At 42.7% G+C, this 22,935-nt stretch overlaps 1 protein-coding gene and 1 long non-coding RNA gene across 8 annotated transcripts in view; one reads left to right on the forward strand and one right to left on the reverse strand.

Annotated features, from left to right (window-relative positions):
* LOC111246555 (glycogen synthase kinase-3 beta-like) overlaps positions 1-22,935 on the forward strand; it is a 26,289-nt gene continuing 3,354 nt past the window's right edge. The window contains exons 1-6 of one of the 4 annotated variants that reach the window (XM_022796351.2): positions 1-131; positions 13,275-13,412; positions 20,771-20,931; positions 21,412-21,868; positions 22,358-22,551; positions 22,713-22,899. In XM_022796351.2, the coding sequence (XP_022652086.1) occupies positions 13,379-13,412; positions 20,771-20,931; positions 21,412-21,868; positions 22,358-22,551; positions 22,713-22,899 (1,033 nt within the window). In that variant the 5' untranslated portion in view covers positions 1-131; positions 13,275-13,378. Of the gene's footprint in view, positions 1,093-8,944; positions 9,086-13,274; positions 13,413-18,453; positions 18,741-20,770; positions 20,932-21,411; positions 21,869-22,357; positions 22,552-22,712; positions 22,900-22,935 lie in introns of those variants that run through there. The other 3 variants (XM_022796350.2, XM_022796345.2, XM_022796353.2) reach the window with 3 other exon arrangements.
* Positions 4,590-14,830, reverse strand: LOC147756745 (uncharacterized). Of its 4 annotated transcripts, none has more exons than XR_015325031.1 (3): positions 14,692-14,830; positions 8,898-11,326; positions 4,590-4,722 (listed from the first exon to the last, which is right to left on the reverse strand). It is a non-coding gene; the product is annotated as an uncharacterized LOC147756745 (long non-coding RNA). The 4 variants fall into 4 exon arrangements; XR_015325029.1 differs by lacking the exon at positions 4,590-4,722 and adding an exon at positions 5,082-6,355; XR_015325030.1 differs by lacking the exon at positions 4,590-4,722 and adding an exon at positions 7,265-7,515.

Consider the following 22,935-nt stretch of genomic DNA (forward strand, 5'->3'; position numbering starts at 1 on the left):
TTCGCGTGGTTGTTGTAGTCGTCAACGACGATCACTGTCGTAATCGTCCAAGCAGCAGCGACAACCTAGCGAGCAGAGCAGGCCAAAAGCCAGGGATAGCAGAACCAGGAGCAGCTAGCCAACCTCCGCAGGTAGGATTGAATAGGACAGGGCAGGATAACCAGCAACAGCGGAAGCAACAAGAGGAGTTCTCCTTTTTCGTTAGTGGTAGTGTCAGTTCGTGGTAATGCTGAATTAGTGTTGGTACCGTTCGTGTTTTTCGTAAAGTGACGGTGTTGGTTTTCGCGCCGCTCGCGCTGGGGATAATCGTATAGTGATGGCTGTATGACAGTGGTGCTTACAAGAATTCCGTATAATCTTTACGCATAAGAGCTATACGACGGCTGAAGTATAGCGACAGCACATAGCACAGCATAGAGTACGGGCTTGTGTGAATGAGTGATGGTTTGATTGAGTGATTGATCTGTCTATATCTACCTCTATTCGCCATCGCCTTTACTGGCTGAGACAAAAATCTGACGATTGATTATGCGATTACTTGTACTGGCTATTACGCCCTGTTTACTTCGGTGCATAGCAGTACATAAAAATACCAACAACAACAACAACAGGGCAGTGGAGGTAGCAGCGCCAGGTAGCCACTAAAAGACCCTCAACCGAAAAGCGAATACAGCGGAACGTGCAATCTCGACGCGCGGTGACGAAGAGGGTGTCAGCGATAATTGCCATTGCCGCTGCCCAACCAATCAAACGAAATAAGTCGGATATTAGTAGTCGATATAGGCACTTAACGGAAAGGAATTAGATCGGTTAGACAAGGTCTACCGCCGAAACGTGCAAAAGCAGCGGCTCCAGCTGGTGCCGTATACTCTTTTCGCAGGACAACGTCTTAAGTATTGACGATGATTAATGAGTATTCCAGAGTGAAGTAACAGCTTACGCGAGATTTACTGCTGCTACTACTACTAATACTATTAGCACTACCACGACAGGATCAAGGAGCCGGAGCGGCCTTTAGTCGAAAGGAGATCAGGACCACTGTAGTGGGCGATCTCTGCCGATTCCGCGCCCACTTGGCCGCCTTCGCTACAGGTGAGTTTGTTTGTGAAGGATGTAAGACCACTGTTGCGACGATGCAGTCTTGACAACGACGATGACGACGGCAACGAACGTCGAGAGAATGGGACGAATGGTGCATAGTAGTGAGTGATTGTGAGGAAGCTACAGTAGACACTTACCCAATAGTCAATCGAGGGTGATGACCTCACGTAGAATCTACGGTTCGAGGTACGATTAAGCGCTGCCTCTTACGATATGAATGTGTGCCTTGTTCATATCCGACTACGGCGGCGATGATGGTGCTCTGATAACGGTGATTATAATGGTGATATAAAGTGTGAATGTGTGAATGGGAGCGGATGTGAATGAGTCCATCCAGCGCTGATGGTGCAGGTGGTAGCGCGATTAGTGTATAATGATTGGCTGTACTTGTATTACGTGATGAGGAAGAATAACTCGCCGCTATCGACACGAAGAAATCTGCGAATCGAATCGTCAATGAGTAGGCTGCCGCCGCAGCCACAGCTCCGAGCAAATTGGCCTAACAGAGACATTTCAGCCTGAAATTGATAAACTAGTCAGCTATCTAGTCTCCTGTGGCGCTAGCGATTCGTTGAGCAAACGTCGCCTGATTGACTACGTATTTCCACTATATGTACGTGTTATCAATACAGCCACTAATACCGTTATAGGACAAGGGAGTCGTCGAGTGTGGTCATACGGGACCATTCCGTTCTAGCCGTGATGATACTGACGATTGCAGCGTTGCTGCACATAGACCAGTGGCAGCGATAACGCCCGAATACGGCACAGACTGATGGAATATGGGAGTCTGTAGTCGCTTGCTCGGCTTGTCGGTCGTTGCGGCCGCTCGTCCTGTGGTCATCGGCCCGACCCTCGCGGCTACGGCAGTGAACACTGCTGCAGTATTAAAGGGATCAACACCAGCAGGAGCTGGTCGTCGTTGACTCGGCTCGTTTACTCACTCTAATAGCTCCAGTGGTAACAGCAGCAGAACTGCACAGGAACAGGAAAGAGTAGTAACACTCCTTCCAGCTCAGTTGCCCCACGTGCCGACCTTATCGATCCCGAGCAGCGGTACTGACAGCAAACAAAGGAAAGAAAGAGGCATATATATATATATATATATATATATATATATATATATATATATATATATATATGGAATGAAAACGGTGTCGTACGATGTGACGTGAGAATATGAATAGGCGGCAAGCTTCAGATGAAAAGAGAGAGGCACACCGGAGTTCCTGGTTTGCGTAGTGCTTGTAGGAGCAAAGCCAAGCATGAGCGTAAGTGGTGCCCCCACTGGATGGTATGACCGAGTGACGGGATAGTACAGCAGGACGTCCAAGTCTGAGTTGGCCATATGAAAGCGGGTTTGGTGTAAGCTTAAGGTTAAGCAGCCACGACCTCGGCCTGGTCTGACCCAGTCGGGCCCAAACAAACCCAATCTAGCTTAGCTGAACCGAATATCGATATTCGACCTCTAGTACCAATCTACGGTGTCTCCTGCTCCATTTTTAACATGGCACCTGCGCATCTGTTCGTTGTCATAGTTGTTATTTCGTTCTATGATTAGTTCGTTTGTGATGCTGTGATCATGGTGATGATGGCGATGATGTCCGATTAGCACATGGTGGTATGTTGTGTATAAATCTAGTATCGTATGGTGGTGCCTGGTGCTTTTTGGTGTTCTGTTTTCATAAGTTACTTTCCGTGCCTTCTTATTCTCGTAAGCATCGACATCATCTTTGTAGCTGAGACGTACAACATACTTGCCTCGCATGAACCGAACCTACCGGCTTTCAACAGTGAGCAGATAAGCAACTGCTGTGAGTCAACGGAGCGTCACTTTCTTCGACGTAGTCCGCAGCAAACGTGTTCGTCAAATATATCAAACTAAACCGCACAGCCTGCGGAGGGGTAGGTGGTAGGAACCGCATCGAAATCAGGAACGACGCAATCGCCATTCCCTTTGCGATTCCCTGTCCTTTTACTTTTGTCACCTACTGTGTCGGCCACTATCCATGGCAGGACGATAGGCTATCGGAAACCGCCTTGGACCGTTCTCAGAAAAATGTGACTCGTTTTTTGTTGTACTGCTGATGACAGTGGTGATGGCGGAACGCTTCGGCCGCCTGCATCGACTAATTTGACTGGAAGGACAGCACCGTTAACCTTGGTTATTTGTAACGTTTACCGTGATTGGGTGGCAACCGAGACTCAACGGCCATGGATAATAGAGTTGGATGGAGTAGTTACATAGCTCAAGTTGCACAGCGCTGATGGTAATCCAGACCTGAACTGAATTTTACACCAATATGTTCCATATTTGAGAATCGGTACCATAAGCCTGTAAGCTTGTTGGAGGATGCTTTACATTATTAGAAGAAGTAAAGGTAAAGCAAGATCAAAGAGCGATGACGTTCTAGATCTATGGCCTTTTCTTCGTCGTCAGGCGACCCGTTAAATACCTAACAAAACTAACGGCTCTGCTATGGGGAGCCGGAGAGAGTCACACTAATGGAATAGCGGCAGGCCTTTGGGACCGTAGTAATTGTGCATTTTTACGCTGTCTCACATACCTTAAATGTGTAAAATGTCGAAGTGCCGCTCACTGTAATAGCAATGGATTAGCGGATAGAGGTTAGGACTCCCTTCGATTTTCCAAAGTGTACCACAGGTTCGTGTACATTTTGAATTTGAGTTAAACTGAGAAGTACTGAAAGTAGCGTCCGTCGTTAGTCACAGCCTCAAGTCAAATCAGAATTTATTCAAACCTGCCGATAGCCGACGAGGTAATCGAAAACGAGTAGGCTCCTGTTAGTTAATGGGCATGCTTCACGCGGATGCGACTGGTTACAGATGAAGTTGGATAAAAACTTTATAGTTAGCCGTTCGACCTGTTTAGGTACTGAAACTGTACGGGATCAAGCAGCCGCAACTCGAGACGTAAGATAAGCCGACAAAACCGAAGGCGATTTGACCATCCCGTGCATCAGCGACAACGGTACAAATGCGTTCTCCGTCAAATAAAATAGAGCATCGGCAACGGTCAGTGAGTTGTTCCAACAGTTTAATGCCATCTCCTTCAGTCTCTGACAATGTGACGATCGCAAAATGTGCTGCTGTCTTATGCTAATTGAGTGCTGTGTACTCTATTTATTAATAATGCGGTAGCGTTCCCGTGAATTGCTTGTGTATCGATCGCGCATTACGGTATGCCACCTTCAACCTATGCTTCTAATGTATGCTATCTACGAGTCCGCCTTTCAATGCCATCGTTCACACTGTTCGGTGATTTGCGTGCGTGCGCATGTACGCGCGTGACGCATATTTACGCATATATATATGTATGCCTATACAACAAAAGCACCATCAAAATACAGTGCTACCGGCCAATTCTAAACAATATCGACGACAATAATGACAGGAATACACGTACAACGCCTTTTCGCAACACTGGGCTCAAGACTCTGCCTGATCGCTTTTGCCGTCGTTGGCATTAGCGCTTTTATTTTCAAAGACTGTGACAGTAAAAGCGGCAGCTGCGGATAGCTGCTGGCGGTCGACCGCGTCGCGTGGTCGGGTCCGTCGTAGAGAGCAAGTAAAACGAATGCAGTTGCACCAGCACGTCACCTTTAAGGCAATCATTAGATGAGTAGGGCGCCTTGTCGCCACATTCAATATACATTGATATTCGTGTGATGACCGATGGATGCGTGTTTGTGTGATTGTTTTTTCTCTGGTGAATATTGTGCTGGAAGTGCTTTTTTATTTATTAGTCCGTGTGTGAATGGACTAAAATATCATATGGCGACGATTTGTTGTGATCATTACGGTATCTGTCCTCAGATGCCCGCAACGATAGAGAGGGCGGTGACGGAATACAATTCTGATTGACGCCAACGGCAGGCGACGAGACGGCAAGGCGAGTGGGTGCCAGAATAACCTAACCTTCCGATCTCCACCGACCGAAGCTCTAGTCGGTGTATCGATGTTAGTCTTCTTCATTCTTCGCTGGCTCTGTTACTACAGAAACTGCTCACCTCTGTGTTGATGACAATTTGAACTGTTATGGTTCGTGGTCTGTCGCCGTTCAAGCTTCTAATGTTTATTAAGTTATTTTACTGGGCCACTGCGATCGGGTGGGGATTCGTAGACATATGCAAATTGTGTATTCGATGGTCTAGCTGTATGCCTATGTATTACAAATCGGTCACTTATATGTACATATATTTTTTTCGGCGGCACACATAGTAATAAGTCTCTCAGGATAAAAATAGAATGTAAATAAATATTGTAACATTGAGCCAGAGAAGAGCTACAGAGTATTACAAATTACCAAGAAAATACTACCCAAGCAATATAAACTATAGAAACGCTAGCTATCCGATCTTTTCAAGGTGGCCTTTTTGCCAAGGGTCATATCGTGCGTTCGATATGATTCTGGAATATGTGTGGTCGCTGTCGAGAGTGTACGCTCGGTTGAGTACGAGTCAAGGACCTAGTAATTAACGCGGGTATTAGACGTCGAAAGTGGATTGCTAAACAGAACGTTTTGCCACTTTTTGTTTGTAAAAGTATATTTGGTTTCGGCGGTTTAGGGCCTGTAGAGACTGCCAATTAAAGATTTTAAACGAACGTGACACTGATCATGAATGCACACATATCGACAATCGCTCTTGTTGGATATATGCAAAATCGAAGGCACCAGTAGCGTCCAAATCAATTGCTTCGATCAGCAGTTCTTTTTTAGTGAAATAGTTCGGACAGCGGTATGTATTTTTTACACAAACTAATTTCTTTCCTGTAGTTTGCAGTCTCCTCTGCTCCCCTTGTTACCCTAGGTACGGTCGTACTTGCTATTGAGCAACGGCGTTTTCGAGTCGATTACATTGAATGCAGTTTAACATCCTTCGCTGTCCTTTTTGATGTCGTTTTCTCATATAGCCATATGACTGACTGGTCGTTCTTTAGAAGTCGTCAGCCTTAAGCAGAACAGTCACTATTCTTACCTACTATATGCGATTGGTATTACTCGTATAGCGTGTGCAGTATCAGCGACGTCTGTTCCCGCTGCTACTGTTTTATCCGCCGCTCGTGTTCTCACTATACCCAAATCCCCCTTCAGAAAGCTTCGCCGTCCTGAATTCGAGCTCCGCCCTGTCAGACCCCAGTTGATAGTCCTGTTCGATGTCTGTTCATCTCTTGTCCACAGCCGGTCTTTGTTTCATCCCACGGAGTGAATGCATCTGTGTCTTTGCGGCTCCTATATATAAATAAAACATAGTCTATGTGAACGATATTTCCTCCATCATTTACTGTCTCTTGATATATCTATATATATGTGTATGTGCGTACGAATACTGTTTTAGTCGTGTTTTGTGGATTCTGACCTCAGACTGCGTCCGAATAGCATTTCCCCGCTTGAATATGTCAATTAGTGCGAGCGGCCACCACAACCAGTACCCAGTAGAGTCAATAAAGCATGTTGGCGTATACCATTTCACCCCCGAAAATTAGCACGTACGCCCATTCATTTGTGGCTCCCGTCACTGAGTGTTGTTCGACATGTGAACCAAATTTGGCTGGAAAAAATTACTTGGCAATTTCAAATTCAAGGCTACAATCATGTCGCCGCATAGGCCTTTTCTATTCTACCAGCAATAGCTGACAGTCGTAGACACCGCTAACGCAACCGGCAGACAAAAGGGGACATGCGAGGCGCATAGCTTTTTTCATCGAATAACGTCTTCCGATTTTGGGTACTACTCAACAATACCGTTGGGTAGGACTGTTAATAAACTGATCCTGATGTCAGATTTTTCCTTAATAGATTTAACTGGATTACAAAGAGAGTCCACTAACTATTCGGTATCTTTTCACTTGATGTATTGCACTTGCCCAACTGGGCTATATTTACACTGGTGAGATGAACCGGGACAGCATCCACACACTATCGATTTCTTCTAGTCATTCTGTATTATAGTTCTGGTAAAGGGGCGGTAAAACCTATCGAGTCGTCAGCCACGATTACTCTACGGCGTTACTAAGTGGTAGATAAATAAGTGTGTCCTTTCAGTCTACCTATGCAGAACCTTTTATGAGGTTCTGTATGAGTGTGCAGGAAATAGAGAACGGGCCAGGGGGGGAGGGGTGAAAGTACTACACAATGAGATCACAGGCATATGATTACTGTTTAATAATTTGATCGCGCCGTTTGTTGTCCTGTCAAATCAAGGCAGGGCATCCACGCGCATTGTGGTTGACCCTTCTAAGAGGAGAGACGCGCGAAACAGGAAACCAGATCGATCGCGCTGCCGTTGCACCGCAGTGACATAGTTGTTGCCATCAGCCCTAAGTCGCTGGCTGTTTAACCGCCACCGGAAGCACGGGCGGCTGATTTGATAGCGGCTGAGTGTATAGCTCCTGAGAGTTGGATGTTATTGCGTCAGATAACGATATATAGCTCAGAAAACAATGTACATCTTAGAGTTTGTGCTACAATTGTGAAGTCAAATATATATATAGATACACCTGCTTTTTATCAATAGGACAGAAACGGAAGCGGGGACAGACAAAGGTGACTGGGAAACAGCTCAGTATCTTGCCATGGGGGGGGGGGGGGGTATTATTCAATGCAATCGATCCTTTTGCGGCGCATCATAGCGTACCGTCGGTTTGTATTGTATCAGATAATGCACGTTATTGTAGAATTATTAAGCAGCCTTGCAGCTTTTCTGGAGCTAGACCTCGTCGTAGGCGGTCGCAAACGCGATCATAACGTGAAAGCAAACGCTGGACAGTTATATCGAACGGCAGCAGTAGTGATGGGAAGCAACGAAATTTTTGATGGCTATCAGACCCTCTGCCGCGCTTGTGGCAGTATACGATTTATGTGTTTTATCTATTTTTGTTCAATTAGCCTTTCTTGATAGCGTTGGTTCGCGCAATCAACGGGCACCCATTGATACGACCGTGGTGTCAACCGCCTTGACACCAACAGAAGTAATAACATCTCCGTAATCATTGTTAGGCTACTCGAAGTCGAAGCCGGCCTTTTACTATGACAATCCGTCAGTAGCTGTCAGGGCTACTTTGTTGCATGTCCAGATCTACGTATCTAGCGAGGAGAATTGCCACAAACAATGATAGGTGTGATGTTCTCAGTCAAAACCGCGCTAGTCGTAATCGGCGCAGCCGGACACGTACTAGAATACACAGCACGAAGTATACGAAGAGAGGGTGATGCATGCACTATTATTTTGTGAAAATAAAGGTGTTTTTCAAATCCAATTTCCCAATAAAATGCAATGTTAAAATCTGTGTTATGTATAAGCTTCGTATGACGTGTGTATACACATAGATATAGAATAAGACGAGGCATCGATCTCGGAGAGATAATGACTTTCCTATGTGATGAGTTACTGAATTGATCACGAAATTTAATTCCACTTCTATTGGGGTCAGTGCACTGAATTTGAACATCACCAGTAACTAAATGCAGGGAGCTGCCTATTTAAATATACTACTACACTCATGAAAGGCAGTACAATGTAATAAATATTGTTGCTCCAAAACATAAGAACTTGAAATTTCCTAATACCAAAAAACCCCTTGCGAGAACACTTGCTCGGTTATATTAATCAATTTCTATTACTTTTCGCTTTCTTTAAAATAGCTGCAGAACCAACCACCAATATGGTATGTAGGTTAGGTTAGGTGATGATACTGATTCAATGATGGTAGTAGTACATTGTATAATAATGAAGAGTCCTACACCTTCCGCTCCTTTACTTTCGATATCTTACCAATGAAGGGGATTGCGTTCGTGCGCTTGCTTGCAGCCGAACGAAAGCAGGTGCAGGTGGACGGTGGTTAGAAGGCGATCCATATCCAACGGCGAAACCACAACTGCTCCAGGCAACCCCAACGAAGTCACGGATCGGCAGCCGATTTACGCTTCTAAATCGGTACGATCGTTCTTCACTAGGTACAGGTAAGTTGTGAGCTTAATCTCGAGAGATTAAGGTCGGGCTTTTCGCCTTCGTGATGTGAGAGCCCCCCATTAATTATATACCTACTCATGTTTATCGCGTAGTAACTAGTATTAGTGAGTCATTTTATAATAGAGGAATATATATAAGACAATAATGAACATAATTTATTTGTTAGCAAAGCTGCTGAAGCAAGGTTATTTCACAACTTAATTAGTATTACCCGTGATATTAATTTGATTATAATAGCGTAGTGGTTTACCACGGATACTCTATAGAGTTAAACGTTGGTGATTTTCTGTTGAGCGGTGTTTGCTGTCGATAGAACAATCAAGCAACATCTTAGAATTCACTCAGTAAATCAGCTTTCCATTAAGAACACAGTATGGCTTCCTTCTCGTCGAAACTGATTCGAATTCTGATGCAGCGAGTTCAGGTTAACGTGTCTCACGGGAAACGAGGACTACTGTTGCTTATGTTCCTAAGACCTTGATTTACGTACAGCCAGTGATTGTGAAAGGAAGCAAACATGTTCTGGTGATTTATCAGTCACATCCAGCGGGAAACTGTTATACAACTTGCTTGGTATATCTTCGTAAACAACTGAACGACAGAAGTTCTGAACACGATCCTGATTTTATATTACTCAAAATTATGTATTATGTAGTATATTCTAAGTTTACAATAATTGGCCTTTGATAAGTGTCGTATAAGTGTCTTGAAAATAACTGCAAGAACGTTAACGAAAAAAAGAAAATTCCCCGTTGTATGCTACAAACAAACACTTCACCTTGGCCAATTTCTGTTTCTCTTTTTTCCACTATATCAGTTACTTCTGGAAAAACTAACCATTTCATGCATTTGTTAAATTATTCAGCCCCCTTCCACTCGTATTTTTGTTGAGTGTGTAACTTCATGGGTTAATTCTCAGATATTCCTCTCTCAGAAGTGATTGATGAGACAAATATGCCCTTTACTACCAAAAGCAAAAATGATAACGGATCAGTGTAGCAGGGTCCCAGTTGCATCCGTAATGTTGTACTTTCCCATAAGGGTAATTAATTTCAATGTCGAAAGAATATTAAAACCTAAACTCATTGTTGATCAACGAAGTTGCTAACGTTCTGATGTCGGTCTTGCTATTGACCTGTTGTTCACCATTGAAATAACAGGTATGTCATATTATATTGTTAAACGTATTTATTAACTAGTCTAAATTCATACTCATCTCCTTATGGGGTTCATCTACTGCTTCGTCCTCGCCTTTCTATAGTAGCGTGCATATTCGGCCAGTAAGTGTTACATTGTATACAATTTTCGTGAAAAGTCACAATATGTGTCCCTATAACAGTTCAAATGACTCAACTAGGACCATTTTGACTCTCCCAGTTAAATCCACATGTAAGAAGTATGTAAGATAGCAAACCTAACCTAATGAGCCAAGTTTAACTTAATCACGTAGATGTTCTTATCGCAGTCTCGCTATTATCCTGTTCGCCACAGACCCTTGTTCAAGTTCCGGTCTCCATTTGCTCACATTCAATATTATTTACAGTTCTCTATTTTACTTTTGTATTTTGTAGCCAATGACACACATCAAATGTTTTAACGACAACCCTTTCAAGAGGCTCTCACCTATATTCTCAGCGTGTAATGACCATCGTCGATAACACTTTCGTCCATATCGTGAATTATCCGAAGCCGTTCCAACTAGTACCGCTACTGTCGTTGCGTGTTGCTCTTGTACGACACCCGGTCATCACCGATAGTCACAACAGCGCTCGCCCCGCTGATAGCACAGCACTAGAGCAGTATGCGGACATAGTACTGCAGCATGCTGGCATTGATTCCGCAGCCATGGGGAGATGGATTGACAGTCGTTTGGCCGTCACCCTCTCTTTGACGTTTTTACCCCTCTCGCGTTACCAATTCGTGTATTCCTTTGCTGCTCGTTTTGTTGCGGTTTGCAAACGGCTACTGCGTGGTCCCGTCATCCTTGGCATTATCTCGCTTCGTTGCCGCTGTTGCTTGTGATCGTCGTCATACTGTTATTCGCGGGCTGGCCGCTAGGTCGCTGATTTGCGTGGACGCTTACGTCGTTCATTGACAGGCTCGCTTGGTTGCATGTCTCTATGCCGCCTGGCCGCTCTGTTGGTTTCGACCGTCGCCTGTCTCCGTTAACAAGACGGCCGTTCCTGTAGCATCATTCGAGTCACCATTATTGCCATCATTATCAGAATCATCTGCAACAGCAATAAGAATCGCAGCAGCATCACCATTATCATCGTCGCGGTCGTCATCACACTGTTGTATTCGCTTCGCTCTTTCAGTGTTCTTTTTTTCTCCTACTTTTTCGTTCCCCGCGCGTCGCGCAGTCTTTCATGTTTCTGTGTGATGCATTAGCCTGTAGTCGGTGCACGCCAAAGCAATAGCTGCTGTTGTGTTGTGTTGCCTGAACTGGCGCCACGGGGAGATTACGCTATTGCGTTATACCATCATTACTACCACTACCACTACAAATAGTAATAATAATAAAAATAATGGAAAGCAGCGTTATGCACTTCGTCGTCGTAGCACCTACGTCGGCGGCAACAGCTACAAACGACAGCTTTGCAGTTGTCGCGCCATCCGGAGGAGACCAATCTACTGGCTCTATTCGTTACTTTCTCTATCTGTCTAACCCGATGCCCCTAACGCTTGTCTCGTTTACCCCTCTCTCCGTTGTCTCTGTTTCAGTTGTCCTTTATTCTGTGTCTCTTTATAGTGTGGTAATAAGTGTATGGGTCGATAGAATATTATGCGGAAGCCGCAGGCAACACAACGGGGAGACCAAACAACAGCAGTGGGGCCAAAACTCGGATCGATCATGAAAAACCAATGCTACTCTTGCACATACTGGGATTAGGCAGGACTTATTGTTGTTGTTTTCGCTGTCGTTGTCGTAATCGAAAGTGATAATGATAGTCGTGGCTATGGTGTTCTTAATGATGGAAAGTTATAACGAGTGGGATCCAGTTAACTTTTTTTTTTGTTTGTTTGTTTTTAAGTTTGTTGTTTGTTGCAATGATCATTACAGCGGTCGAGTTCACTATTGACGCGACAACAAGCCAAAAAGGTCACAGGGAAATTGTTTCATCTGCACTGCAATCAATTTGCTGTGTTTGATCAATGATAACAATCACTATAATGAGTTAATCGCTATGAGACTTTCGCTTATCGTGCCCTAAAAAGCCGATATGAGATCTAGGAATTAGCGTAAAATGATGATGCTACAGAAAGAACGCTATTTATAGAGATTTCTAGTGATATTTGTTACGCTGCTACAATACAATTGAAAAGAGTATGTATTTACTAGGATTTTTGCTAGCTTTTCGGCGAAAGAGGAACGCCAAAATTTGATCAAAAAATTTACCGATCTAATTCTACTGGGGATTCGAAAATAGATTCGACATTGTAGGTAAACCTGAACTAAATCTAATAATTATTAGCATTTTTTTCTTAGTCAATTTTGTTATATACCAAATTTCTAACTTTCATCGGGAGTGGAGGTAAACCTGTTGACACTGTACTCTGACACTGAAAACCCAGGATTTCCATATATATAGGTATATATATATATATATATATATATGTAAAGATTTGCCTTTACTTTTTTTATTTACTAATCTATTCGTCTATTTATTTATTTATTAGACTTTACATATATATATATATATATATGGAGAGAGAGAGAGAGAGCAAAAAAGGGGGAGGGAGATAGACAAGTAGGACCACTTGCATTCATTAATTTGATCGTTAGGACAGGTTGCAATCACAGGATGATAAAATTAATTGTATGCAAAAAGTTTGTACGCTTAATTATCGGATATACTGTTACTACTGCCTTACCTGTGCAATACCTTTCATGTTATGCTAGGGAAGGTATTCCGCAAGCAAAATAAATTATTTTCTTGTTGTAACATTACATTTATCTGAATACTTAATAGTACAATCAATTAAATAGGTAAAACTCTAGCCGCTTGTTATCTCTTATAAGCAGTATATAGGTACTGTGAGTACAGTCGTATATTGAATTCCGTTCCGCCGAAGTAAATAAACTATATCAAAAAGGCTTTCTCACGAATCCCACCGAAGGCTCTAGTGCAAACACTGCCTAACGTTTCATTGATACTCGATTTGGCTTTTTTTCAGATTACACACGATCAGGGTGCTGATACTCGTTGAGGGCAACCTAAGAAAGGCAGCGAGCCAACAAGTCAAGAGTTCTGGCCTAAGAAAATTCATTTTTGTCGGCCATGGACGGAGCAACAACCGTTTCCCAACCCTTGTGTAAGTGTCCTAAAACCAGTCGTGAATAATTTCAAAATCTACTGAAGATCTGAAACCACGATGACTTGGCAGCGACGCATGCAATAAGCTTTTTTTCCTTCTTTCCCACTTCATCTAGCCATTTCATGCATAGTCCCAAAACACTGAATAGTTACTATTGTGCATAGCAATTGAGAACTGAAATACAATAAGATACAATAAGATTTATCTTAAGTATACGACGATCCAAGGGGCAGCCAAAGAATTTTCCAAAATTATTTTTGTAACTTATTCTTATTAATTATCCTTATGAAGCAATCAGTAAATATCAGTACCGGTTACTTTTCACTATATTTTTGTTAAATGCATCGTTGTACTGAACTGAAGTTCTTTCCTACTGTCCGTCTGTTTGGCGCATTGCGGCAAGAATTTACTTCGGGTTTGCTTAATGATTAAACCTTAATTCGGTACGCTTTTAGATATTTAGAATTTTTTCAGTTGTACACCTGTGTGCTCGACTTTATCTTCAATGTTGTTTCATCGCCCGTCATTAATGAATTGCGGTTGTGACGCTCGGCTAGCAGATGTTTTTTATGAGTCTAAACTAAACCACAACAGTCTTTTCAAAAACGAGACGCAATAAGTCTAGTCTTCAACTAGTAAGTCCTTGGCTCATTCGGTTAATGCTGTTTTAAAGCTTGCCTGCTTCTACCGGTCTGTCTTCAGCCGAAGCACCTATTGACTATATGTAGAGGTTAGACCAGGCCGCGGCTTATAACGATATTGAAAAAAGCTAAACATGCGTTGTTAGGGGTTTTAGGGAGTGTGCCCTAAAACTGCTGTTGAAGTTAATGGTTATGATGCTAGTGCTGATGACTGACTCGTGCGTTGCAAGAGAATTCACTGTTTCGTAGTGCCGTTGGCCCTCGTATACTGTAGTTTAAGGGGTTTTTGCTGGTCATAGACTTAGGTAGCAGAGGAATATACATCGGATGCAATGGAGAAAATTCGAGAGAGTTCACTGAATAGGTCAACTAAACAATTAGCCTCATCGCCGTTAACTTCGTTGTAGTCAGCTTTGCAGTTTCTGTATTCTCATTTGTTATTGAGTGGTCTTATGTTGTTGGCAGTAATCGGGATTGCTTGTTGCGTGGGTGTTGGTACTACCGCTGTAGTGGCTTTAGTCCTTACTTTCGACTCTGAGCAGCCGACTTGGAACGAGAGTAGGGCGGACTGAGTAAGCAAGGGATCTGCTGCGTGTACCGTTGTTTGTAATCATCTAAGTGAGTGACTGACTTACTACTGAATGAGCTGTGATGTTCCAACGCGCGGTATCCGCTATACGTTCGGCCGCTGTTACCGCCATTGCAATTCTGCTCACCTACCAACAACTACTCTCGTTTGCTGGCTTATATCTGTCTGCCAGACCAGCTCACTCTCTCAGTTTCTTCTTCCCCACTACTTATTCAGCCGCCGCTGCCTCTGAAACACCTTTTCGCGCGCTCTTTTCGTACCAATGATCTGCCCAGCCGCAACACAAACAATCCAAACTGGTGGTGTTGGCTGCTTGCTGTATGAAAGGTGGCCAGAAGAGGCTGCTTGGAAAAGAAGGCAGCTCGGAATTCGTGGGACTGCAGCGGCAGCAGCGGTCGGCTTTCTTTTTGCATGCTGTGGCTGGCGGAGTCAGCATAGCGCGTCTGCTGGTAGAGGAGCCCTCGTGTTCATAGTTACTAAATTTAGTCGCTTCGTAAGGCAACCAAGACAATTATCGCGTTTCGCGACAGTCGTGTGGCGGGCCGATGCGCGGGCAATGGTTTCTGCTCTTGTCTTGTGCACGCGTAGGCGTGTGCCGCTTCCCTGTCCCATTTTGCTTCTCCTCTATCTCATATAGCGTACTTAGTTGCTCTTAGGAAAACTAGCAGATAAGCAATCCAACAGGCAGTTCTTCGTCACTCCCTCTATCCCATCGTGTTATCTCGCCCCGCCTTGCTTGGCTTTTGGCAGAAGACAGGCGGAGGGGGGGGGGGGGGGGTATAAAGCTGGCAGGTGGGAAGGCGCCGTACGGACACAGGTTCCCTGCTGGCAACGAGGTAGAAAGAAATAGTACAGTTTAGGTCAAGGTCTCCCCACCGACTTTGAAAGGTTGTGACTCTCTCGCTTACGCGCGCTACAGTCTTGCTTCCCTTGCTGTCGCGGTTATTGTTATTGCTGTCGTAGGAAATATGCAAAAATGACAGCCGTATAGACTATGTCAGTATACGAAGAGGGTTTTCGTTTTGCAAGCATGCGCGTGCAATAGCAAACTTCCCATAGAAACAGCTCTTCGAAGAGACGAATACTACTTAAAACTGGGGCAGTTAGGACAAGGACAGAACGAGCGATATAGAATGAAAGAGGAAATTATTTCGATATGGGGCAAAAGAAAAAGGCATATATATACATATATATATATATATCAATTTTTCTTCTTCGAAAACTGGTTGAAACAGTGCCGTTGCAAACGTAGCACCCCCTGTCAATATATCATTCTTCACGTCTACTTTTTAATTGCAGCTTCCACTTTTACATAATGACGTAAAGAACATTTTACTTAATACTGTGCATTTCTATGTATATTTATATACAAGCCAACGTGTCGTCTGCTACGTAGGGCGTCTGTCTGACGCGAAATCCTCTTGACGATTGTGCCGCGCCAAATCCATATTTAGCACCGTGTATACAAGCATGTGTATGTAACACAAGTAATGCCGGCAGCACTTGTAATTTATACGTTTCTGTTTATGTATAGTATTTCATAGCGTTGCGCGGCGATTTCCTCAAACAATTAATCCTTGCGGCTGGCCGTCAACTTTCATATGATACGATCGATTGTATTTTCTAAAGATTCAACTGAACCTTCTGCTTACGCTTAATTGCGACTCAAATATCTTGCATTATTATTTTTATTCAAACGACAACTGTGAAAAAAATCTTAGATAAGTAGATGTCAGTTTTGTGTTTTTTAAGTTCGTGATGTAATTCGTTGGAATAGTAGCAATTCTGGCGTCAGCCAATGCAATTAGCTTACAAACCGTCGTTGTCGTACTACGATGAGAAAATCAAAGCCAGAGCCTAGCACTTCTCTTGTGACAGTGCCGAAACGCCCATTGTTATTCACAAATGCCATAGCTCAACATCACGTCATTGACTCATTAGGACATGGATTACGACCAGTATTTGGGGTACCGGCTTCTTCAGTATTATCAATCCCACCAGTGAACACAACGACAAACGAGCCCGTGCCATCAACAGTCATAAACAATTGCGGTAACAGTTTCCCACTGCGAAATTTTCTATAATTATTTTTACCATCTCAGACTTTGTATTCTTTCGATATGTCCGTCATTAGTTACTATACAGCTTAGACTGTGCATCGATTGTGTTGTCATAACGAACATAGAGTCGGCAGCTAAACGAAAGGGGTTACCGTTCCTTTATATTTTTGTATTCATATCGACTTTTTGTAATTATTTTCTGTGCTGCACCATATATGGGTAGTTTTCATGAAAGCGTGGGCTTGGACGCATCTGAAAAGGGTTAAAGCAGCTGATAAATCTTGCACTTGCCATTGTAGAGGTTAGTAGGGGCCGCCTGACGGGGCTAACCAACCGAGCGATTAGCGCGGTGGTCTGTCACGACTTGCTCAGCTATCCCGGCTATGTTGTTACGTTAGATATTTTTAGGTTACTCGCCTTATATACGTTACAAACTTGAGCACTACGTTGTTGCAAGTAAGATCGCTGAGGGTTGGTTGTGTATACCTGTTTGCTCCTCTTTATCATTAGACCTTTTGGTTTTCGTCGGCTTGCAATGATTTCGTTTAGCGCAAAGAAACACTTTCGTAGTTATGTGTTTCTGGCATATGCTCTGAATAATGTATCATTTAGAACAATTTCTTTGTATGAACGACAAAAATTGGTAGTAGTTGTCCTAGGGTGTCATTTTCCCTATGCTGTTGAAAACACTCCTTAGACATAATCATAGTTTGAATATTTAACCACATCTTAGACGAATTAAATGAATACTACTAAGTGCACTGAAAATAGAATATAGTACCTTTTACGTACTATGAATATTAAATTACGCAACATCCTGTTTCAGCACCGCGGCACAGTATGTGATTGTTGACCTAAAGAAATCGATGGACTGGTTTTTTCTGCTATATAGGATCTATATATATATGTATATATATAAACGGTCGAGCTTTTCATTCGGCGTTTGATCTGTTATCCGGAACAAAGGACGTCAAAATAGTCAGACGCTGTCAGCAGGCTTTACCTTAGTAGCATATCTTACCGGTGATAGTCTGATAGGATTCATTTGATTGGCAAAAAACCTATACTGATAAAAAAAAAAGTTGGGTTTCTGCCGTTTGTACCCTTTAATGCTGTTTCGAATAGAGGTAAAAGCGATAACGGCCGAGTAAGCCTGGATGAATTCAATGTATTTTCGTACGATACATCGTGGTGACTAAGCGAACCACTGTGATCTGCCTTTGAACTCAGTGTTCTATTATACAAAAGCTTGTCACGAAACTCGCTTTCTGGTGTCTCGATTGAGAAACGACAACGGAAAGTAATTAACACCCGATGGCACCGAGAGAAATTCTGTAAAGCTGTATATACGTGCACCGAAACGGTGACGCTGTGCTTTGCTTGTCTGCATAGTCCGTTCGAAAATGCTGATTCGGATCAGCTAATATTTACTATCCCAATGTAGACGTACTGGTAAAGCGTTTACCTATTAAACTCAGGAAAACGTAGCAGGTTCAAAACTGGGTGTGGACACATTTCGTGATGCAAACTAGCCGACTGAACCAATGCTTAAAGCAGCACCAGACAAAATTGAAAATATTGGTTTAGCAAAAGTATATATTATAGCTCAGAAAACGGAACAACAAGTACCGCTACCCTTACAGTGACTGTTTTCAAATTTGCGCGCTCAGCTAATGCAGTTACAGGTTGCTGTCGTTTGTGGCTTGCCTGTTCTTCTAGCTAGTCGCGTTGGCCGCATTAGTAGTTTATACATGCGTTTGGAAGTGTATTAATTCGAGTGCGTGCGGGTGTCGTAGAAATGATAAATAAGAAAGAAGACAAAGTAACTGAGAAAAAGATTACCAGAACCTCTTGAAGCTCTGGCAAGTTATTGCGCTTTACGGCATAGCGCGGCCCTATACGATACGGCCCATTTGTTTTTCGTAGCTCGTGTATCGAATTCAGAACGACGCGCCATTGATAAGCGTTAACTGTCAGGTCGATTGTTGTATTCCCACAGTCATAATAACCATGATCATGCTTAATGATAAAGAAGGTAAATACATAAGCAAGTGCGGTTCGATTATAGTCGGAAGTACAGGGCATTTTCAATGAAGTCGACCTAAATAAATAGGCCTGTTTAGGCAGAATAGTCCAAGGTATATGTGGTAATAGTTATGAGACATAAAGGGCCTCGAAGAATGTTACAATTGACTATCAGATTTTACTGACAAATAAGCAAACCTCAGCTAAGTAATGTGGTGTTATTTACCGACATCAAGTATTCACTGACTAAACGGAGAAGAAGCTACTTGATGATCAAATGTGAGAAATTCTGTTAATCAGTTAGCGTGGTTTACCAGTTGTGAGCGTTCCAACAGGTATACCGGTTCACTTATGTCGGCTTAGTAAATGTTCATAGTAGCTGCGGCTTGCTCATTATTATAATCAAATGAATAGACAGAAAGGCAGCGCCCTATCATGACGTACAAGTGAATATTATTTGTAGCATGTCACAATCGTCTATGCTATTTTGTTATAATAACCAAAAGTGGGTGTATTCAGCTTTCATATTCTTATTCTTAATGTGCATCGTCTCTCGGTATCAGTTTTAAATGAAGCTAGAAAAATTCTCTTATGACGAAACGAATTTGAGGACGTTCGCGCTAGTTATAATTATATAATAACATAAGATAATAAGATTATATAATAACAATAATAGTATTCATTATCAATGATAGCTAATCCTAAATAAATAGTAGTCACATGAGTAGAGCATCTGCGAGCAAGCACACAGCAAAACGGTTAGCAGCTGAGCAAGTTCATTGGATCCTAAAGGTTAAATACATATGAACGCTAGCATAATTATTATTTGCAAGATTATATAATAAAGCGGTGCAAATAAGTAAAACACACGGCCCATTTGAAATTTCAGTGAATTTCAATGAATCTGTTCGAAATTAGGATTCACTAAGTTTTGAGCTAACGCGTAACAATTGACCAGAGTGTGGGATTATTTGATTGCCCAAATCAAATATGGTATATATAGTGTTGCTGGTGTTACACGTGGACGCAATCACTCTTTCTTCAACAGCACTTGCTGCAAGGCCAGCGATCAGTTCATTTAAATTATTAGCTATTGCACACTATGTTCACACGTACTCACACTGACAGATACACATTTTGTTTAGAGACACTTCACATTTGCCTAATGTAGTTATTATTCTTAAAAAAATAACAATTATTATTATAATGTGATCATTGCTCTTGCTTGATCCTTGTCCGGCACAACCTTTTTCTGTCGATCTCTGCTGTTGCTACAGCCATATATGCTTCGAGGCAACCCTGTTCTAATTAAGTGTGACCCGGTTAGTTTTCCGGCCGTTAAACTCTGCACAATTCAATAGATCAGACAGAACACGGAGGATATGGGCGGCAAACAGGCCTTATTATTTGGCAGACTCTGCTCGCTCGTTAGTCACAACCGTTATATAATCCTATGTGGCATTGGGTCTTGTTGTGGGCGTATCATGATATTTTGATGGTTGCGTTAGCTGAGAATGATTCCATCAAGCAATAAAGAACGGTCAAGCTTTTGTTTCGGTCGTCGGAGGACGTACTCGTGCTGTGATTAGCGTAAGGTTGCAACCTCAGTAATGTCGCTCTTCGTGTCACCAAGGGTGCAATCACCGTCGTCGGCGCCTGCTCCAAATTTTTTGAGCGCTGTTAATCACAAGCGGCCCCACATATACCATCGTGATGATGATTTTAGATTTTTTATTTCAACAACAACGTTAACCTTGAATCTCACGTGTGCTAGTGGCTCTTCACAAACCTTTGCCAGTCATATACCAAAATCGCGAAATCCCGCTGAGGACACTTTGGTATATCATGCTTGGAGAGCATCCTTAGAGTGGCTCCGTATAACATTATGAGAAAGAGGATGAAAACCCGGTCTGTTTAGACAATCTGCTGTGATTTTTGTAATGTACTTTATTTCACGTACGAGATTACGATTGATTTTAAGATGTTTAGGGTCACCGGGCAATACCATTTTGTCAAGATTTTCTTTTATTTGGTTTTTAGCGAAGGACGGGAAGTTCACGTCTGTCCAGGCTTTTCGCGCATCAGAGGATCGGTCCGTGGATGTCACATATACAGACACAAAGGTCATCGGAAATGGATCTTTCGGAGTTGTGTACCAAGCTCGTATGGTTGACACGGGAGAACTTGTTGCTATCAAGAAGGTGAGTCCACCGATGGCGCAGCTATATGCAGCAATTTTGGTGTAGCATGTACATCGAACAGATGTAGAGTTTTATTAGTTCAGAATATGTTTGTGGTTTCTTCACGCTGGAAAAACCTTCATTATGAAGCACAATTTTTCTGGCTCTACCTATTGGCTGCATCACTGTTTGTCTGTGTTATCATATAATCCAATTAGCTAATTTTGTCTTAGCGCATACTGAAGTTGTCGTGGCAGATATGCTTAAGAATTTTGACCCGCACTATACTAATACATGTAGAAGTGTGTCGGTTTGTGGAGCATTGCAACCTGTCCGCTCTAAAGCACATCAAGAACGGACATTCTTCAATTGTGGTAATATTTACGCTTCTATTTTTGCCATTACCATTTTGCCATCTAACTTCATTGTTTCAATATTCGCAACCCAAATGGCAGATCTGTCTGCCTCCTTTATTAATGTTTTTGCTGTTGTTAATTACAGGTGTTGCAAGATAAGCGGTTTAAAAACCGAGAGCTACAAATTATGCGCAAGCTCGACCACTGCAATATTGTGCGGCTCAAGTATTACTTCTTTTCTGCCGGCGATCGCAAGGATGAGTTATACCTCAATCTTGTTCTTGAGTTCATCCCCGAAACGGTGTATAGAGTGGCAAGACAGTACTCGAAATCGAAGCAGACGATGCCGATAGCATACATTCGTTTATACATGTATCAGCTGTTCCGTAGTCTCGCCTATATCCACTCGCAAGGCATTTGCCATCGCGACATCAAGCCGCAGAACTTGCTGCTAGATCCGGAAAGCGGCGTTCTCAAATTGTGCGATTTTGGCTCAGCGAAACACCTCGTTAAGGGAGAGCCCAATGTTAGCTATATCTGTTCTCGTTACTACCGCGCGCCGGAGCTGATTTTTGGCGCAACGGACTACACCACCATGATCGGTAAAATAAGAAAATACCTTTTACTTTAATTAGTATGATTAAAGATGATTATTAAAAATATTAAAGATAAAATAAAGATAAAAAATTAAATAATTACTAGAATAAGGTCGATCTTTAGACTCAGGCTATTACAAGGAAACCTAGTGAAAAGTGTGGTGCGATACCGTTCGATCAATGGTAGATGAGGTGTTGTTCTTAGTTTTTGTTACAATATCTATTGCATTCTTTTGCATTTTCCTGTCAAAGTTCATTGAGTAACGCGTTCGCCTTCGATCTTTAGACATACGTAGTGATTTAGGCTCGAATCCGGGCGTAGAAAAACTTCATTTTGTACAGGAGGTCAGCCGTCTGATGGAATGCCTAAAGGCGGTGACGGACAACAGACTCCTGTACATTGAATGTTCTTTTTTATTAAACATGTGTATCAAAATAGAGTGTAGAAATCTCTTCTATCATTCGAATAAACGCCAACGACGTATGTCTTTGCAGATGTCTGGTCAGCAGGTTGTGTTCTAGCAGAACTCCTTCTTGGCCAACCTATATTTCCGGGAGATTCGGGTGTAGATCAGCTCGTGGAGATCATCAAGGTTTTAGGAACTCCAAGTAAGGAGCAGATCCGTGAAATGAATAAGAACTACACCGAGTTCAAGTTTCCCCAAATTAAGGCACATCCGTGGGCAAAGGTAAACGAATACAGTATTATTCTCTGCCAACGTGTCATTTCATCATCATATATACAACGCCACACGATCATAGGCGTCTCGTATGAGATCTGCTTGTTTTGTCCAAGTATATCCTGGAAGTAAACATCGACTTTTAACGTTTTGTATTCACGGTGTTTCAGGTGTTCCGCTCACGTACGCCTCCTGATGCAATCGAGCTTGTATCTCGCCTGTTAGAGTACACGCCGTCTGCTCGGGTAACGCCGTTAGAGGCATGCGCCCATCGTTTTTTCGACGAGCTCCGCCAGCCTGGCGTAAAGTTACCTAATCATCGGGATCTGCCACCCCTGTTCAACTTCACGGTTCATGGTACGTGTAGCAAAGAGAGTAAGCATGGAATCTCTT

This window comes from Varroa destructor, unplaced genomic scaffold (genome assembly GCF_002443255.2).
Source record: "Varroa destructor unplaced genomic scaffold, Vdes_3.0 BEIS01000003.1, whole genome shotgun sequence".
Classification (NCBI taxonomy): Eukaryota; Metazoa; Arthropoda; class Arachnida; order Mesostigmata; family Varroidae; genus Varroa; species Varroa destructor.